The 20,299-nt window shown below is 45.5% G+C and overlaps 1 protein-coding gene across 5 annotated transcripts in view; it reads left to right on the forward strand.

Moving 5' to 3' along the window:
* The window catches only part of ZFHX3 (zinc finger homeobox 3), a 180,705-nt gene extending 161,980 nt beyond the window's left edge, over positions 1–18,725 (forward strand). The window contains exons 8-11 of one of the 5 annotated variants that reach the window (XR_002829864.1): positions 1,858–1,960; positions 3,139–8,553; positions 12,813–14,647; positions 16,528–16,665. Coding sequence is in view for 3 of the 5 variants with exons in the window: in XM_023756006.1 (XP_023611774.1) it covers positions 1,858–1,960; positions 3,139–8,553; positions 12,813–14,469; positions 16,528–16,537 (7,185 nt within the window). In the remaining 2 variants the exon portion in view is untranslated. Of the gene's footprint in view, positions 1–1,857; positions 1,961–3,138; positions 8,554–12,812; positions 15,408–16,527 lie in introns of those variants that run through there. The other 4 variants (XR_002829865.1, XM_023756006.1, XM_023756008.1 and 1 more) reach the window with 4 other exon arrangements.
* The last annotated feature ends 1,574 nt before the right edge of the window (positions 18,726–20,299 follow it).

Here is a 20,299-nt window from a genome sequence, read left to right on the forward strand (position 1 = left end):
AGATGGAATGAGTTTGGCAATCTCTGCTCCACTCCTAACGATTCATCAACAGCTAGCCTTAACCAGCTGCCACAAGTTTTGTGTGGAGGTGGAGGTGCAGGTGTCTGTGAGAGCAGGGATTCTGTCACATGTGCACCTGCTATGCACCTGCTCTTGGAAACACGGTTTCTCAGAACCCCTCTCCATAGTGCCTGTTGCTTACTTTTGCACCTGTTAGCATCTGGGGTTGCTGAAATTATTCTAACACCCATAAATGTGTTGGGGCGTTACCTTTCTGGTGTTAATGTGAACAGTTGTCTGGGTTTCCTCTGACAGTTGAGCCCATCACTGATGATTCTAGTAACATGTCAGTAGCTATTTTGAGCAAGGCCAAGATCTTCAAATGATTAGAAATAGGAATTTACTTAAAATATTTCATTTTGAACAGTAATCTAGTGGTTCCAATCATTGCAACAGCGAGTGAAGGTATTATCATGGTATTTGTGTTGCTGATGGGAAAATAATGCTTCCAAATGGGCTAGGTGCCGTGTAGAATGGTTAGTGGTGACTGTAGTTTCTGTAACCTTGAGGTTAGATCATTTCTTTCGCTGTCATCAAACAGGAAACAATTTCTGATTCATTTGGGAATATCATCACCAACTATATTCCCACCCTATAGCAGGCAAAGGGACATTGTTTCTTTTTAAACAAAGAACCTTTTATCCTTACTTTGGATATTGAGGGCTGTTTATCACATTAATGTGGGGCAAATGATAAGTTGTTTGGACAAGCTTCTGGCCAGATGGCAGGGAAGCCTAGAGAAATGTCTGAAGATCTGACCTAAAATTGTAGCTCTTTTAATCCAGGCTAATTCTGGAATTGCTCTATTGCAGTGGTTCTCAACCTTCTGGCCCTTTAAATACAGTTCCTCATGTTGTGACCCAACCATAAAATTATTTTCGTTGCTACTTCATAACTGTAATGTTGCTACTGTTATGAATAGTAATGTAAATATCTGATATGCAGGATGGTCTTAGGCGACCCCTGTGAAAGGGTCGTTCGACCACCAAAGGGGTTGAGACCCACAGGTTGAGAACCGCTGCTCTATTGGGAAACAGTGGCTAAAGTGGGGCCACCCTGCTGAAGGATGCTTTGCGGGGCATCCTGTGTAGCTGGGACACTGGCCAGAGGTTCCCCTCTGATGCTATGTACCTCGAGCAGAAACTCCACAAGAAATCCTGGCTTAAGTGAGTCATAAGAAATGCTTATTTGCACTTGATCTCAGCTTGTAAAGGGTTACAAAATGTTGTTTCCTGGAAAAACCGCCAATGTGCCTGCGTGTCCTCAGCCTTCCTTTGTTCTCTTCTCTTCTTCTTACCCTTTCCTTTGCTCTTATTCCCCTCCTCTTCTTGCCTGAATACATTTTGAAAACAGTACTACAATGCTCCCTGCTTCAAGATTACAGTGTACTTTACTAGGTATGATTTAATTAGGGCCCTTATTATGTTTTCAGCAGCTTAAGGTGGGCCTTTCAACTTATCTACCTAATTGGTTGCACAAGAAGTTTCACAGCCCATGACAAAACATTGTCAGTGATCAAAGTCAAAATTCTGCATAAAGGAAAAATATTAATAATAAGATTATTCTTCAAGTGTGCACTGCTAATTATGTCCAGAATGTAACCGTAGAAACACTTTTGACTGATGTGAGCTTTGTCTAATAAACATGAATCTTCAGTGAGCTATGAAAAGTGACACCTCCAGCTTTACACTGGTGAAGGCTAATTTTGCTTATTAAATAATTGTTACACATTTCCCTATTCTGTGTCTCTTCCCTCTCCATTTGACTCTCTGTGTTTCTCTGCCTCTTGTTCCTCAGGTGACCACCCCTGAGATGGTGATGCCCAGCAGCATGTTTCTCCCAGCGGCTGTTCCAGATCGAGACGGGAACCCCAATGTTGAGGAGGCAGGCAAGCAGCCTGGTTAGTGTCACTATCCTTGACCCCTGCAAATGGGAACAGAATGAAATGTCGGGCCGGGATTTTTCACAGAGCGAGGGTGCCCAGAGTCCTTCACAGTACTCCCAAGCTGACTGTAACTGATCAGAAGACGAGGGGCACTGTTGGCAGCCACTTTGTACTCTGGTTCTCGGCATATTTTTATGTGCTACTCATATGGTTTAAAGGGATAAAACCAGGTGAGAACAAGTAGGATTTTGGTGGGCATGTCCCCTTCGGGAGTGAATAACCTGAGACTCAATGAACAGACCCATAACTCACCATCCTAAGCTGTTAAACACTCCATCTCTGAGGACTTTATTAGGAACTTATAGAGCACATGGGGGATTTCAGGGCTCTGGGTTAGTCATCTTTCTAGGAGCTGCCTCCACTCCAAGTTCTCTGAGTCTTCTAGGATTGCCTCAGGATATAGTATAGGGGTACCTTGTCGTAGACAGGGATGATGTGGTGGTGCCCCACGATGGTTTGTACCTGGATAGATCATTAGACCTCCATTTATGAGGCTCTATTTATGAGGCTCCTCTACATTGTTCACCTCCTGTCAGCATATCAGGCTGTGGACAGCTGATCTGGGTCAGAATATTTATGGGTATGCTCATTATAGGGAAAAATGTACTGTATTTTAATAATTGGCCACTTGAATGTTCACTGCTTATTGAATAGAGATAACAGTCAAAATGCCTAAAAATATATTCCAAAATTTCTTAAATTACAACGGACCACAGTTCTCAAATATGCCCCATAACTCAGGACAGCATTAATTCACATATTCTATAATACTGATCCATGTAAAAGGTGAACCCACTTAAAATCAGTAACCTTCAAACCAGTTCTGGAGAAACTGAGGATTCTGAGCCAAACAATTTTAAATATTGTTTAAAAGCTAGATATGTGATAGGATACAGGTTTATTAGGAGGCAACACTTTTTGTATTTCCTTTCAGTCCTCTCCGTTCATGTGGACCTGCTCCTAATATGTGTGCTCTATTAGAGGGAAGGAAAGCAGGAGGCTGTGTGTTCAGGTTGGGTGTTTCCCTCATCGTCAGATTCTGTGTTCCTGAGGCCTTGCTAGGTAGACAGCTCTTGGTGCCATCCTTGAAACAAAGCCCTCTTTATCATTGGGCTTGATGTGTTTTTTTACAGAAACCTCAGAGGATCCTGGAAAGAACATCTTGCCCTCCGTGAGCACAGAGCACAGTGGGGATCTGAAACCCTCTTCTGCTGACCCAGGCTCTATGAGAGAAGACTCGGGCTTCCTGTGCTGGAAGAAAGGGTGCAACCAGGTTTTCAAAACTTCTGCGGCTCTTCAGACTCACTTCAATGAGGTTCACACCAAGAGGCCCCAGCTGCCTGTGTCAGATCGCCACGTGTACAAGTACCGCTGTAATCAGTGCAGCCTGGCTTTCAAGACCATTGAAAAGCTGCAGCTGCATTCTCAGTACCACGTGATCAGAGCCGCCACCATGTGCTGTCTTTGTCAGCGCAGTTTCCGAACTTTCCAGGCTCTGAAAAAACATCTTGAGACGAGCCACCTGGAGTTGAGTGAGGCCGACATCCAGCAGCTTTATGGCGGCCTTCTGGCCAATGGGGACCTCCTGGCAATGGGAGACCCCACCCTGGCCGAGGACCACACCATAATTGTTGAGGAAGATAAGGAGGAAGAGAGTGACTTGGAAGAGAAGCAGAGCCCCACAGGCAGTGACTCTGGGTCAGTACAAGAAGACTCAGGCTCAGAACCGAAGAGAGCTCTGCCTTTCAGAAAAGGCCCCAACTTCACCATGGAGAAATTTCTAGACCCTTCTCGCCCTTACAAGTGTACCGTCTGCAAGGAATCTTTCACGCAAAAGAATATCCTGCTGGTGCACTATAATTCTGTCTCCCACCTGCATAAATTAAAGAGAGCCCTTCAAGAATCGGCAACTGGTCAGCCAGAACCCACCAGCAGCCCAGACAACAAGCCTTTTAAGTGTAACACTTGTAACGTGGCCTACAGCCAGAGTTCCACTTTGGAGATCCACATGAGGTCTGTGTTACATCAAACCAAGGCCCGGGCAGCCAAGCTGGAGGCCGCAGGTGGCAGTAGCAATGGGAACAGCAGCAGTGTCTCCCTGAGCTCCTCTACCCCAAGTCCTGTGAGCACCACTGGCAGTAACACCTTTACCACCACCAACCCAAGCAGTGCTGGCATTGCTCCAAGCTCCAGCTTACTGAGCCAAGTGCCCACTGAAAGTGTAGGAATGCCGCCCCTGGGGAATCCCATCAGTGCCAACATCACTTCCCCTTCAGAGCCCAAGGAGGCCAATCGGAAGAAACTGGCAGATATGATTGCATCGAGGCAGCAGCAACAACAGCAGCAGCAGCAGCAACAAGCACAGACACTGGCCCAGGCCCAAGCTCAAGTTCAAGCTCACTTGCAACAGGAGCTGCAGCAGCAGGCTGCCCTGATCCAGTCTCAGCTGTTTAACCCCACCCTCCTTCCTCACTTTCCCATGACCACTGAGACCCTGCTACAGCTGCAGCAACAGCAGCACCTCCTCTTCCCCTTCTACATCCCCAGCGCTGAGTTCCAGCTCAACCCTGAGGTGAGCTTGCCAGTGACCAGTGGGGCGCTGACGCTGACTGGGACAGGCCCAGGCCTGCTGGAAGATCTGAAGGCTCAGGTTCAGATCCCACAGCAGAGCCACCAGCAGATCCTGCAGCAAAGCCAGCTTTCTCTATCCCAGGGTCACTCTACCCTCCTACAGCCAAGCCAGCACCCTGAAAAGAAAAACAAATTGGTCATCAAAGAAAAGGAAAAAGAAAGCCAGAGAGAGAGGGATGGTGCTGAAGGGGGAGAAGGCAACGCAGGACCGAAGGAGTCTCTGCCAGATGCCTTGAAGGCCAAAGAGAAGAAAGAGCTGGCACCAGGGGGTAGTTCTGAGCCTTCCATGCTTCCTCCACGCATCGCCTCAGATGCCAGAGGGAACGCTACCAAGGCCTTGCTGGAGAACTTTGGCTTTGAGCTGGTCATTCAGTACAACGAGAATAAGCAGAAGGTGCAGAAAAAGAATGGGAAGACGGAGCACGGAGAGAATCTGGAAAAGCTCGAGTGTGACTCCTGTGGCAAGTTATTCTCCAACATCCTGATTTTAAAGAGTCATCAAGAGCATGTTCATCAAAATTACTTTCCCTTTAAACAGCTGGAGAGGTTTGCCAAACAGTACAGAGAACACTACGATAAACTGTACCCCCTGAGGCCCCAAACCCCAGAGCCGCCACCACCTCCTCCTCCGCCCCCTCCACCTCCACTTCCTGCAGCACCACCTCAGCCTGCTTCCACACCAGCCATCCCTGTGTCCGCACCACCCATCACTTCACCTACAATTGCACCGGCCCAGCCATCCGTTCCGCTCACCCAGCTCTCCATGCCCATGGAGCTGCCCATCTTCTCACCACTGATGATGCAGACGATGCCACTTCAGACCTTGCCAGCCCAGCTGCCTCCTCAGCTCGGACCTGTGGAGCCTCTGCCTGCAGACCTGGCCCAGCTGTACCAGCATCAGCTCAATCCAAGTCTGCTCCAGCAGCAGAACAAGAGGCCTCGCACCAGGATCACGGATGACCAGCTCCGAGTCCTGCGGCAATATTTTGACATTAACAACTCCCCCAGTGAAGAGCAGATCAAAGAGATGGCTGACAAGTCTGGGTTGCCCCAGAAAGTGATCAAGCACTGGTTCAGAAACACTCTCTTCAAAGAGCGGCAGCGTAATAAGGACTCCCCTTACAACTTCAGCAACCCTCCTATCACCAGCCTGGAGGAGCTGAAGATTGACTCCCGGCCCCCTTCGCCGGAACCTCAGAAGCAAGAGTACTGGGGAAGCAAGAGGTCTTCAAGAACACGGTTTACTGACTACCAGCTGAGGGTTCTACAGGACTTCTTTGATGCCAATGCTTACCCAAAGGACGATGAATTTGAGCAACTCTCTAATTTACTGAACCTGCCAACCCGAGTCATAGTGGTGTGGTTTCAAAATGCCCGACAGAAGGCCAGGAAAAACTATGAGAATCAGGGAGAAGGCAAAGATGGAGAGCGGCGTGAGCTTACGAATGATAGGTATATTCGAACAAGCAACCTGAACTACCAGTGCAAAAAGTGCAGCCTGGTGTTTCAGCGCATCTTTGATCTCATCAAGCACCAGAAGAAGCTGTGTTACAAAGATGAGGATGAGGAGGGGCAGGATGACAGCCAAAATGAGGATTCCATGGATGCCATGGAAATCCTGACACCCACCAGCTCCTCCTGCAGTACCCCAATGCCCTCACAGGCTTACAGCACCCCAGCACCATCAGCCAATACAGCTTCCTCCGCTTTCTTGCAGCTTACAGCAGAAGCTGACGAACTGGCCACCTTCAGTTCAAAAACAGAGGCAAGTGATGAGAAACCAAAGCAGGCTGAACCTCCCAGTGCACAGCCAAACCAAACCCAAGAAAAGCAAGTACAACCAAAGGCAGAGCTGCAGCAGCAAGACCAGCCTGAGCAGAAGACAAACGCAGCCCAGCCAAAGCTTCCACAGCTAACTTCCCCCACTTCATTACCACAGCCTCCTCCACAAGCACCGCCTCCTCAGTGCCCCTTACCCCAGTCGAGCCCCAGTCCTTCTCAGCTGTCCCACCTGCCCCTCAAGCCCCTCCACACATCAACTCCTCAACAGTTGGCAAACCTACCTCCTCAGCTAATTCCCTACCAGTGTGACCAGTGTAAGCTGGCGTTCCCATCGTTTGAACATTGGCAGGAGCATCAGCAGCTTCACTTCCTGAGTGCGCAGAATCAGTTCATCCACCCTCAGTTTTTAGACAGGTCACTGGATATGCCTTTCATGCTATTTGACCCTAGTAACCCTCTCCTGGCAAGCCAGCTGCTCTCTGGGGCCATACCTCAGATTCCAGCAAGCTCGGCCACTTCTCCTTCAACTCCAACCTCCACTATGAACACTCTGAAGAGGAAGCTGGAGGAAAAGGCCAGCGCAAGCCCTGGCGAAAATGACAGTGGGACAGGAGAAGAACCTCAGAGAGACAAACGCTTGAGGACAACTATTACACCAGAACAGCTAGAAATTCTCTACCAAAAGTACCTGCTGGACTCCAATCCAACTCGAAAGATGTTGGATCACATTGCGCATGAGGTAGGCTTGAAGAAACGTGTGGTACAAGTCTGGTTTCAGAACACACGCGCCAGGGAAAGGAAAGGACAATTCCGGGCTGTGGGCCCAGCCCAGGCCCACAGGAGATGCCCTTTTTGCAGAGCCCTCTTCAAAGCCAAGACTGCTCTCGAGGCTCATATCCGGTCCCGTCATTGGCATGAAGCCAAGAGAGCTGGCTACAACCTAACTCTGTCTGCAATGCTCTTAGACTGCGATGGGGGACTCCAAATGAAAGGAGATATTTTTGATGGAACTAGCTTTTCCCACCTACCCCCAAGCAGTAGTGATGGCCAAGGTGTTCCCCTCTCACCTGTGAGTAAAACCATGGAGTTATCTCCAAGAACTCTTCTTAGCCCTTCTTCCATCAAGGTGGAAGGGATTGAAGACTTTGAAAGCCCCTCCATGTCTGCAGTTAATCTAAACTTTGACCAGACTAAGCTGGACAATGATGACTGTTCCTCTGTCAACACAGCAATCACAGATACCACTACTGGAGATGAGGGCAACGCAGATAACGACAGTGCGACGGGAATAGCAACCGAAACCAAATCCTCCTCTGCACCCAATGACGGGCTGACCAAAGCGGCCATGATGGCAATGTCCGAGTATGAGGACAGGTTGTCGTCAGGCCTGGTCAGCCCAGCCCCGAGCTTTTACAGCAAAGAATATGACAATGAAGGTACAGTGGACTACAGTGAAACCTCAAGTCTTGCAGACCCCTGCTCCCCAAGTCCTGGTGCAAGTGGGTCAGCAGGCAAATCTGGAGACAATGGGGATCGGCCTGGGCAGAAACGTTTTCGCACTCAAATGACTAATTTGCAGCTGAAGGTCCTCAAGTCATGCTTTAATGACTACAGGACACCCACCATGCTCGAGTGTGAGGTCCTAGGCAATGACATTGGACTGCCAAAGAGAGTTGTTCAGGTCTGGTTCCAGAATGCCCGGGCAAAAGAAAAGAAGTCTAAGTTAAGCATGGCCAAGCATTTTGGTATAAACCAAACAAGTTACGAGGGACCCAAAACAGAGTGCACTTTGTGTGGCATCAAGTACAGCGCTCGGCTGTCTGTACGTGACCATATCTTTTCCCAACAGCATATCTCCAAAGTTAAAGACACCATTGGAAGCCAGTTGGACAAGGAGAAAGAATACTTTGACCCAGCCACTGTACGTCAGTTGATGGCTCAACAAGAGTTGGACCGGATTAAAAAAGCCAATGAGGTCCTCGGACTGGCAGCTCAGCAGCAAGGGATGTTTGATAATGCCCCTCTACAGGCTCTTAACCTTCCTACAGCATATCCGGCACTCCAGGGCATTCCTCCTGTGTTGCTCCCTGGCCTCAACAGCCCCTCCTTGCCGGGCTTTACTCCATCTAACACAGGTGGGTTCTGCTCTAGGTGATTCCATCAGCATTCAGTAGCTGCCCATTTAGCCCTTTGTTCTGTGACTACCATCCATACCCTATGAGTGTTGGGCAGATAGGAAGCTTCAACAAAACTTCAGGTGCCTTCCATTGAGTCACCCTGGAGCTGTGCTCATGTTGTACATCTTTCTTTGACTTCCCAGTTCAGGGATGGCATCTCCTGGTTGGATTGGTCTCCTCTGAAACCATTCTTGTGCCCTGTGTTCAACAGCACAATCGGGGGGAGTGGGAGAGGTGTTATTTTCAAGAAAGAAGCTTCTATTGTAGACCCTTCCATTTGTTGCTTCTGGAAATCCTGATCCCTTCTAGATATTTGTTGAAAATATAAGACACTTTAATATCTAGCAAGTTCTGGATCATGCCCTATGGGAACTTGTTCAAGAGAATTTAAACCAATCTTTGCCCTTACCTGTGTGGTCCCTGCTCCCTTCTTTAGAGAGCTACCTGGCATAATTGCTGTCAGGTGTCCTCTTACTCCTAAGATTCTCTTCTAGCCAGAACAACAGTGGCTGTGTCAGTTTGTGCTCGAATGCACTGACTAGGAATCTTGTATTGGGCAATGTGGTTTTGAATTTTGACATGTTTGTGTTAGTACTCCAGACAGACAAATGATGTTAATGGTCAATTTTTAGGGGTATTCAATCTGCATCGTTTCCTTTTGCCCATCTCCCCTTTTGCTTCTCTCCCCTATTCAGAATCATATACTTGGTACTCTCATTTTTCCATTTAATGGGGAGTCTCACAGTTCTTCCTGTGTACCTCTCTTGTTTGTCCTTACCCATCTTCCCTGGATCCACCTGTCTTTCCTAAATTGGACCTCTACAATCCTCTAAGTCTTAGGCACAAATCATCAAGTTGCCTTCATGGCCTGCATTGGCCAGTGCACATTCACCAAAGGAGAGCCCCTCAAAGGGCCTCCTTGCCTTCAAAACATGTCCCTGTTCCCAGGAGGTGAAGCGGCTCTTCTACTTCGAAGAGCAGTCCTGGTTGAGTGAAATCCAAGTTTTACAATTCTGGCAGGATTTACAGAACATAAGACTACCTCATTCCTGGTCCCAGTTTCTTAGCCAAAGAGAGGAACAAGAAAAGGAAGCATTAAGATATAAAAGTCGTTGCTTATGTGTGTTGGCAAGTTAGTGTCACAGAATGATGCTCAAGCCAGCTAGACATAAGCCAAGAAACAAGCTGTGGAAAGTGGCCAGACACTGAATTATCCTTGCAGCCCAGGACCTTGGCAGAGGGGCTTGGGAAGGCCCAACATTTCATAATAATGTGAAAAAAATTAGAATCAGAATGTCTGATCTATTCCCCTTGTTTTACAGATGAGAAAACTGAGGCCCAGAGAGGTCGAGACCCTTCAGCAAGCTAGGGTAGGAGCCAGAGCTCCCACCCAGGCCTCCGGGCTCCCAGTGCTATGTGCTCCTTCCACAACACCCAATATGAGCCAGTCAGTCAACAGGTATATGTTTAGTGCTACTCAGGTTCTGACCACTTAAAGTGGACTTAAGATGGAAAGATATGCTCTTAATTATTCAAGGCAGCCAGCCAGATGTGCCCCCCGTAACCACCTCCTGACTGCACCAAAGCTCACAGGAGCACTGGATCTGGAATGGGAGGGAAGAGACCTATGTTTAATATGTCAGGCCCAATGGTAACCTTTACCATGTAAATCCCCACAACAATTTCCTGTGGGAAACTGAGCAGTCAGCGAACGGGTCCAAGATCACACATGGCAAATGTGTGTCAATCATAATCCATATCCTATCAGTCTGACTCCAGAGGTGCATGCCTAGGTCTCGGGGATGAAGTGCCTTGCTTGGTTCTGATCTTACAGATGAGAAAACCAAGGGCACAGAATTACTGAGAACACATTAAGCTACTGTATTGATACTGTATCAAATGTGGCTAGTGCAGAGCTTGTAAATAGCACAGGTTCAGTAACCATTTCTTAAAATTTTGAATCTTTTATGTAGACTGTCAGTTCAAGATATAGAAAGTCCGTCTAAAGCCTTCTGACCTGGATCTTTCTCCTGAAAACCTGATGTCATAGAGATGGGGAAACATCTAGACGTTCCTTCCTTACCCTTCCTTTTGGCTCTGGTTACAACCTAAAACTTGGAGTAGGCCTGTTGTCTAGAGGGAGACGGAAAGAGCCATGTTGCAAATTTAGAATTCATAATCCATTCTGTTGCAGCCTCGTTTGTGCCAATTTGTCCAATGAGCCTTTACTGTGTTTTTCTTAGTCGGATTTATCTTCTCCTCTGGTTTCAGCCCCTTATGTGCATTGAGGAAATTGGATGTGTTAATTTCAGAAGAGTACATAAATGATGATATGTGGTGCTGAGGGAAGCATCCTCCTTGTCTATCCAAACATTAACGGATGTTTTTCTGCGATTGGCAACTTGAGACAACTTTGTTCTCTTATCTGAAATTTGAGTGTTTTCAAATGCAGTGTAATAGCCCAGTAAACACTGAAGTCAACATTGTCTTCACCCAGGTCTGGGCTTCATGAGGACAGTGTCACATTATGGAACCCACTACCACAGCTTTCTGGCTGTGATCCAGATAAGTGGTGAGGGGCCATAGGGTTTGCTTTTAAATTCTGGTGCTCACAGAAGTGAAGGGGCTGTACACTGTCTAGTTTCTTGGGTGTAGCAAATGTAAAGATAATCTGAAGGCTGCTGCCTATGAACTCTTCTCAATTCTTGTCTTTTTTCAGCATCTCATCACCCAGCACATCCTTTCTCCCCACCACCTTACTAGTCTTTACAAACCTATAGTTTGGTGTACAAGTTTTTCTCACTATCTGAAAGTAGAGTGTTCCTATGAAACCTTTCCTAAGTCAAAATGGCATGAAGTGAAGAAGCAGTCATCTTAGGACACATCTTGCTAACAAATGCACACAATAGATCAAGATAAAGCACAGATACTCACAGAAACAGCTCAAAGCTATGATGCTGAGTGTAGTTCCTGGGGAAGGAGCTTGGCAGTCCCACGCTCCCTGTTCAGGGTGCGCGATGCCTCTACTATAGCTCACTGCAAAGCAAACACTGAATGCTATTTTCACTTTTTGTATTTCTTTGTTAGCGAAAATAGGTATTAATGTAGGTTTTTCCTAAAAGCAAAGTGGCACAAAGTGAACTTTTGAAAAGCGGGGATATCTACCAGCAGCATCAACATCACTTCCATGACTCTGGAACAAAAGCCTCAAACCAGAAGATAGGTCTGAGGGTATATTAGGCTCTGGGCTGGATGAAAGCTTTACAGGTAGTGGTAGGTTAGGTCTGCGTGTGACTGAGGATGGGGCTGTACTCCATGTGTGTCTAGTGAGTGACATGGTCAAAGACCTCTGCCACCCATAAGCAATGGTACCTGATGTAGGATGCAATCTTAGGAATTGATGGTGGCAGCACTTTGGGCAGTTCCATTTCTGACATGTTTTTCTCCTCTTCCTATGGCCAGTTTTTCCACCGTCTACAGCCCTAGCCCTGCTGTATGTCATTCAAACAGGGGCAAGAGTAGAAAGTGTTCATTTCTCTAGAGGACTGCCGATCCCATTCCTAGATGGTTACATTTTTTCAACAGATTTGTTAAAGCAGATCAGCTGAGCCAAGACACTGGAACAGTTTTCCCTGAATAGACTGTTTTGATTTCTTCCTATTCCTCCTCCTATGTCTTTCTTCTTAACGGATCCATTCAGCTGCAGAGGTGCATGTGTATAGCCTATTTGTTCACATTGTCTTGAGGCTTGGCTAGGTTTCTTGCTTTCCTTCCCTCTCCTTTCCTGTCACCTGTCTCCTCCAGACAACTTCTGGTGAGACCTCTTGGCCGTAGTATTTTTGTGACACTTTGATGAAGGCCCTTGGTCCCAGCTAGTTTAGGGGCCTCCAGACTAATTGCCTTGGGTAGAATGAATGGTAGCAGGGAGCTTGGCAAGAAAATAGGAACTAGCGGGGTGGGCATGACACATGGGGCAGAAGGTGCTTGGCTGGAAAGGGAAGTGTGGGAGCGGAGCTGATCCAGGACTCGGGCTTGATTAGAATACAAGGCTCTCCAACCCTAAGCCTGGCTGACACCTCTGTTGAAAATGTCGGTGTAAACCTTCAAGTATAAACCTTGAGACCTCAGACTCTGTGCCAGTGACACAGGTCAAAACATCTTGAACTTCAGCCTCACCACCCAGACTGACGTGATTTCTCTGTGTCCGTTCTTTTCAGCTTTAACGTCTCCAAAACCGAACTTGATGGGTCTGCCCAGCACAACAGTTCCTTCCCCTGGTCTCCCCACATCTGGATTACCAAATAAACCGTCCTCAGCGACACTGAACTCCCCAACCCCAGCACAAGCCACCATGGCGATGGCCCCTCAGCAACACCCCCAACCCCAGCAGCAGCAGCCACAGGTGCAGCCACCGCCAGCAACCCAGCCTCCACCTGTGCCACAGCTCCCGCCACAACAGCAGCAACAGCAACGCAAGGACAAAGACAGTGAGAAGGTAAAGGAGAAGGAAAAGGCACACAAAGGGAAAGGGGAGCCCCTGCCTGTCCCCAAGAAGGAGAAAGGAGAAGCCCCCACGGCAGCCGCAGCCACCATCTCAGCCCCACTGCCCACCATGGAGTATGCAGTGGACCCTGCACAGTTGCAGGCCCTGCAGGCAGCCTTGACTTCAGACCCCACAGCGTTGCTCACGAGCCAGTTCCTTCCTTACTTTGTACCAGGCTTCTCTCCTTATTATGCCCCCCAGATCCCTGGCGCCCTGCAGAGCGGGTACCTGCAGCCAATGTATGGCATGGAAGGCCTGTTCCCCTACAGCCCTGCGCTGTCACAGGCCCTGATGGGGCTGTCCCCGGGCTCCCTACTGCAGCAGTACCAGCAATACCAGCAGAGTCTGCAGGAGGCGATCCAGCAGCAGCAGCGGCAAATGCAGCAGCAGCAGCAGCAAAAAGTGCAGCAGCAGCCCAAAGCAAGCCAAACCCCAGTCCCCCCTGGGGCTGCTTCCCCAGACAAAGACCCTGCCAAAGAATCCCCCAAACCAGAAGAGCAGAAAAACGCACCCCGTGAGGTGTCCCCCCTCCTGCTGAAACCCCCCGAAGAGCCAGAAGCAGAAAGCAAAAGTGCGGACTCCCTCTATGACCCCTTCATTGTTCCAAAGGTGCAGTACAAGTTGGTCTGCCGCAAGTGCCAGGCGGGCTTCGGTGACGAGGAGGCGGCGAGGAGCCACCTGAAGTCCCTCTGCTTCTTCGGCCAGTCTGTGGTGAACCTGCAAGAGATGGTGCTTCACGTCCCCACGGGCGGCGGTGGTGGCGGCGGTGGCAGCGGCGGTGGCAGCAGTGGCGGCGGCTCGTACCACTGCCTGGCGTGCGAGAGCACGCTCTGTGGGGAGGAAGCTCTGAGTCAACATCTCGAGTCGGCCTTGCACAAACACAGAACAATCACGAGAGCAGCAAGAAACGCCAAAGAGCACCCTAGTTTATTACCTCACTCTGCCTGCTTCCCCGATCCTAGCACCGCATCTACCTCGCAGTCTGCCGCTCACTCAAACGACAGCCCCCCTCCCCAGTCGGCCGCCGCCCCCTCCTCGTCCTCCGCTTCCCCCCACGCCTCCAGGAAGTCTTGGCCGCAAGTGGTCTCCCGGGCTTCGGCCCCGAAGCCTCCTTCTTTTCCTCCTCTCTCCTCATCTTCAACGGTTACCTCAAGTTCATGCAGCACCTCAGGGGTTCAGCCCTCGATGCCAACAGACGACTATTCGGAGGAGTCTGACACGGATCTCAGCCAAAAGTCCGACGGACCGGCGAGCCCGGTGGAGGGTCCCAAAGACCCCAGCTGCCCCAAGGACAGTGGTCTGACCAGTGTAGGAACGGACACCTTCAGATTGTAAGCTTTGAAGATGAACAATACAAACAAAAGAATTTAAATAAAAAATTAATAACAAACCAATTTCAAAAATAGACTAACTGCAATTCCAAAGCTTCTAACCAAAAAAAGAAAAAAGAAAAAAAAAGGAAAAAAAAGAAAAAGCGTGGGTTGTTTTCCCATATACCTATCTATGCCGGTGATTTTACATTCTTGTGTTTTCTTTTTTCTAATATATATATGAAACACACCCCTGAACCCTGTTACATTGTGTCCTTTTGAAGGTACTATTGGTCTGGGAAACAGAAGTCCACAGGGCCTCCCTAACGTCTTTGGAGCTTAAACCCCTTGTATATTTGCCCCTTTTCAATACACGCCCCCACGTTGATAGCACAGAGGAGCCCGGCATGCACTGTATGGGAAAGCAGTCCACCTTGTTCCAGTTTTAAATTTCTTGCTATCTTAGCATTCAGATACCAATGGCTTGCTAAAAGAAAAAGAGAAATGTAATGTCTTTTTATTCTCAGGTCAATCGCTCACACTTCGTTCTGTTTTCAGAATCATTGTTTTATATATATATATTATTTTTTTCAGTTTTCTTTTTTCGTTTTTGTTCCAGAAAAATTTTTTGTTTCTTAATTTAAAAATGGGCAGAAAGTATTTGAGAAAAAAACAATGTGAACTGCTTTAGCTTTCTGGGGATTTTAAGGATAGCTTTTATGCTGAAGCCAATTTTAAGGTGAAAAGTTAAGCACTCCCACTTTCAGAAAAAAAAAAAATAAACCCACACACAAAGAGTGTTGAGGACTCGTAGCTTAAAAAAATAAGTTTTAAAAACTGACTTTCTGTATTTATGATAGATATGACCATTTTGGTGTTGAGTAGATTGTTGCATTGGAAATGAACTGAAGCAGTATGGTAGATTTAAAAGGAAAATAAAAAGAAAAACCTTTTGTGTACATTTAGCTTTTTGTATGGTCCAGCTGACAGCTCCTCATTTGATGTTGTCTTGTTCATTCCTAGCAGATAGATTGCAATCCGTTGATTCACCTAAGCTTTTCTCCCCTTTGTCCCTTAATTCCACTTTCTCTTTCCTCCTCCCACCTCCCATCCTATAACCTCCCACGTAATGTAGCTGCCTTCATTTCTTAGAGGGTAGCTGCAGAATTATTTTATAAAACTAAAGAAAGAATTTCAAAGGGTCCTAGGGGTCATTAGGATCCTCACAGATTATTTTTGGTTGGGGAGTTGAAACTTTTTAAAGGCATATAATTCTAGTTACCTATGTCTGTTAGCCTCGTGCATTTATTTTTTATTTATCTTTCCTTTGGCTTTTCTTTTCACCCTCTTTTTCCCCACTCCTTGTTTGGTAGATGCTTCAAATATTCTTTTCCTAAGCTCAAGCATTTGTTTCCATTTGTGTAATTGGATTGTGTGCTTTTCTTTTCTAAAAAAGTTTTGGTTAGGGGTTTGGTTTTTGTTTTGTTTTCTTTTCTCTCAGAAAAAGAAATTTCATGCTTTAAATAAAATCCAAAGACACACCCTTTCACTGCTGGTGCAGAAAAAGGGGAAAGGGTTCTTGTTACTTGAGAATTTGTTTCTAATTTAAACAAGACTTAGTTTAATAAAAGAAAGAATAAAACAAAAGATTCCCAGGTTGTTATTTGCTTCTTCTGCAAGCAGAGAGGCAATTGTTAATTCCATATACCAAAAGACACATTTTTTTACTTCAAAGTTTTGTCCTTGTGTTAGGCAGTCTGAGCGGCGAGTGATCCAGAGTGCAGCCAACAAAGAAGCAGATAGCAATGAACTAAGAGAAAGAATGAGACACTTGTGTTTACGTTAATATCCATATTCCTGTGACACACAACACAACACAACACACCATACCCCCTTTCTCATCTAAAAAAAATGGTCTGAACTTTGAGAGGAAAACTTTGTGCTGCTATAATGTAGACTTTGGAGACAAATAGATGCTTTGCTGTTTCACTTTCATAGCTAAACAACAGAAACAATCTCCCCTGGCCCCTAACGTGTGAAATCCTTCTCCCCTTCATCCTCTTCCTTATGTTTCAAAAGGGAACTTTGAAGACTGTGAATGCAGGTTCCATTGGTCACCTTCCGGGCTTCTTTCCCCAGTGCTGAAGCCACTCATCAACTTTGCAAAAGACTGGAGCATTCCAACATCTAAAAGTGGATTTTTTTTCTTTTTTCTCTTTTCTTTTTTAGCCGGGACTATTTTATTTTTATGAATTTATTTTCAGTTTAATGAAAGAGTAGATCCTGAACTGTTGTACATATTTCTAACTAGGCTGATGCACAGTGCAAATTCCTTTTATAATTTTTTAAAGTAGAAATGCTAAAGAATACCATCTAACTATTCATACCAGTATCCAGTTGTAGCATAAGGTGTCAAAAACAAGTACGCAAAAACACTTGCTGTTTTAACAAGCTATTTTCTTTTAACAAGAATTCTTGTATTTCTCCCTGTGTTTGAGATGAACATTTTTAAATTTTAAAGTTGTACAGTTTTTTGTTTTCCATTATTTTATCTTGTTTGTAACTCTATAAAAATATATATTTTTGCCATTTAACTGTTGTATGTTACTCTGTGTCTGTATCATATAGAAAAAATTGTTTGTTTTTTGGTTCTCTATGTGATGATACCAATTAACAATTTAACACTAGCTTTACCTGTCAAATTCTGCTAGGTCTTTTCTGTAAACTTTGTTTTTAAAAATGATATTGCTTGGTAATAGTGCAATTTCTATCCCTTTCCCACCCCCCTCAACTTTAGGTTCATTTCCTAATAATTTTGCCACCTCCTCCCCAATGGTTCTTTCCATTTTCTCCCTCTCCCCACCCGTCTCTCTTTTAGCTACTATGCCATCCTCCCTCTGTGCAGCAGAGTGACTGTCAGTGTTTTGTTATGTCATGCCTTGACCTGTGGGTGTATTTGGCGACTGCAAGATGGTTGGTTGGGTAGACTGGCTAAGTAAGCATGCATCCACCGACCAGTGTTCCTCAGAGGGGTTATGTGATTGTTTCAACCTGGAGTGGGTTGCACACTAATGTTTTCCTCCACAGCTCTACTGCCCACATATATGTTCCTTCAAAAAAGAAAACAATTCTCAGCATTAACCCAGAAGTATCAAAGCAGTCAGTGATAGTGAAAATTAGGGGTCAAACGTAGCTTAAAATGTTTGTGGGCTAACCATCCACCCTGGCTGGGACCAGTATCATTTACAAAGCATGAATTTACTACAATGCCCAACTGTTTAGGCTGGTCTCCCTTGGAGAATTTACTCCTGTCTGTTGCATAGTAGATAAATGAATAGGATCTCTCTACTCACTTTTTAAATTAATTCTTCACATTCATTCACACTTCATATTTTGGTTGGTTGGTTGTTTTTCCCCCAAATACTCCACAGTGTGGGCTGGTGCTAGACATTCAGTCTCATAGCACCACTGATCCACAGGATGGAAGTTATCCATTCAAAAAGAAACATAAGAAGGAAACACACACACACACACACACACACACACACACACACACACGGAAAAGTTTAAATCTAAAAAGGGTTTTTTTTTTATTTAAAAGCGATTTAAAGAGATGAATGTGGCCAAAGTTTTGAAAACAAAATAAAACAGACGGCATGTGTTTAACCCTGAGTTTATCAGTCATGGGCAGGAAGTTGCAGGAGAGAGAGGCAGTGACCCAAGCCAGTGCACTTGATGTTCATGGACATATATTTTTTTTAAATAATAAATTAAGACATTTTAAATAGAAGCATAAATTGAGTTGGTTGGTTGTTGGCGCTGAGATACTGCCCACTGTGAAACAAAGCTTTGACTAGTTTTTTGTTTGTTTACTTTCTCTGGGGGGAGGGGGGCAAGTTTGGGTAGGAAAGAAAGCATAAATGAACGTGACCCTGAGGTGAAGAGGTATATGAACAGCCTTTGCAATGTACAAAAAAAAACAAAAAACAAAAAACAAAAAAAATAGAGCAAGTGAAACCAAAAATGATGTTCTTGGTGTTTTTCTATAATGTAGTCTTGTTAGCTTTTTTGTTACTGTAATAATGCTGATCTCGAACTGTACCAAAATACATGGAGACTAACAAACAGAACCACATGGAACTTTCAAACTGAAAAAAAAAATTTGTCACAAAAACTTTGTTGTCATAGTTAAGTTGATTGTAGATGGTAATTGAATATACTCCTTTGAAAATATTTCATCAAGTATGTTTCCTGCTCATTGTGATACATTAAAAAAATATGAGCAAAAGTTCTTGTCTCTGTAGGCAGATTTTGTGTGTGCGTGCATGTGTGAGAAAGAAAAAGGTTGATGACTGAAGAAGTGTAAATTTGAACAGTATCGTGAGGTTGGGTGTGCAGGAATAATTGCATTATTCCACGGTACACAAGCTCTTGGGAAATGGGGCCTTGTATTTCCCATCTTCTGGCACTCATTAAAGCAGCAGTCGCCAACCGGTGGTCCGTGGACCACTCGTGGTCCGTGAGGTCTGAAAGGTTGGTGACCGCTGCATTAAAGTACCAGAGGTTTTGGCCATGACACTGACTAGCTTATTTCATTGAGAAGAGTAAGCATGACAGCTTAGACAATATTTGGCCCTAGAGAACCCTAATAGCACGTAAACATTTTAAATTCAAATATTTATGTAAGAATGTTAGACACTTGACACAATCATGAGCAAAAGTTTTTCTGATGGCTAGGAGAGAGGTAAGTTCAACTTCTCTGAATTGGGAATTGGACCCAGTGTTTATGACAGGAAGATATGAAATATAAGTTGAATTAAGTGGGTTATTGACTAAATTTACCTTTCCTAGGAAAGGATTTTTCCAAACTCCCTGTTAGAGCAGAATTTGAGATAAGAACAGTCTGCAAAATCTTAGTAGCATTAGTAATTCCTACATATAAGAGAATACTCAGTCCTCTTACACTTGAAAATCATTAATAAGGAGTACATCCAAGATCAGGCCTAAAGGCCTTCCCTTCATCTCTAATTTATAGCCACAGCTGATAAATAATTTACAAAACTTTTGCAGCTGGGCTTGGATGGCATTGAAGGCTGTCCTTGCAAGGTCTGCAGCATCTACCCTCAGCCAACAGGGTTCTTCCTACCCAAGATGAACTATGAAACACTTCTGTTGGCTCTGACAGCCACTGTACACCAAGTCCTTTTTCTTAGTTCCTGCAGCAGGCATTCAAGAAGCAGTGACCCTATTAATTCAAGATCTCAAAGAAAGCTACAGTTCGCACAGGTATCACTAAATGCTCAGAAATAAATAGTTGGTTCCCTTGCCAGTGCTGGAATCTCTATGCCAAAAAAGTAGTGTCACTGTCCTTAATGAAACCATGATCTTTCCCCAGGCATTGCACCTTTCTTGTGGGTGTTCCTGCAGAACCAGATGGCTCCAATCTCGGTATGTTTTCTTGGCACACAGTTTATCACTGATCTTTCTTCCAATCCCACAAAAAGGTACAGAATGATAAAAATTGTTCAAACCCAAAGCCACATCTGCCTTTCTAAGCTATAATTATTTTAGGGTCTGGCAGATTCACACTGAAACATTTTAAACGGAACTAGTTTTGCAGAGAGGTTTCGCCACCTCAGCTCTTTGGAGGAAGGTGACAACAATTCACATTTTTCTAACAAGAAAATAAGACAAAACCTTCGCAATGGTTGAGCCTTTGGTATCAGAAAATCTCTAAGCACCTAAATTACACTGAGAAAGGTTTAGTAAGGGATACTTTCTGTTCCTGCAAAAGCTTTTTTCTTAAGGGAAAAGAAGTCTTCCAATCTGGCTTCAATATCATGCTCATGTG

Source organism: Myotis lucifugus, unplaced genomic scaffold (assembly GCF_000147115.1).
Source record: "Myotis lucifugus unplaced genomic scaffold, Myoluc2.0 scaffold_88, whole genome shotgun sequence".
In the NCBI taxonomy this organism is placed as follows: domain Eukaryota; kingdom Metazoa; phylum Chordata; class Mammalia; order Chiroptera; family Vespertilionidae; genus Myotis; species Myotis lucifugus.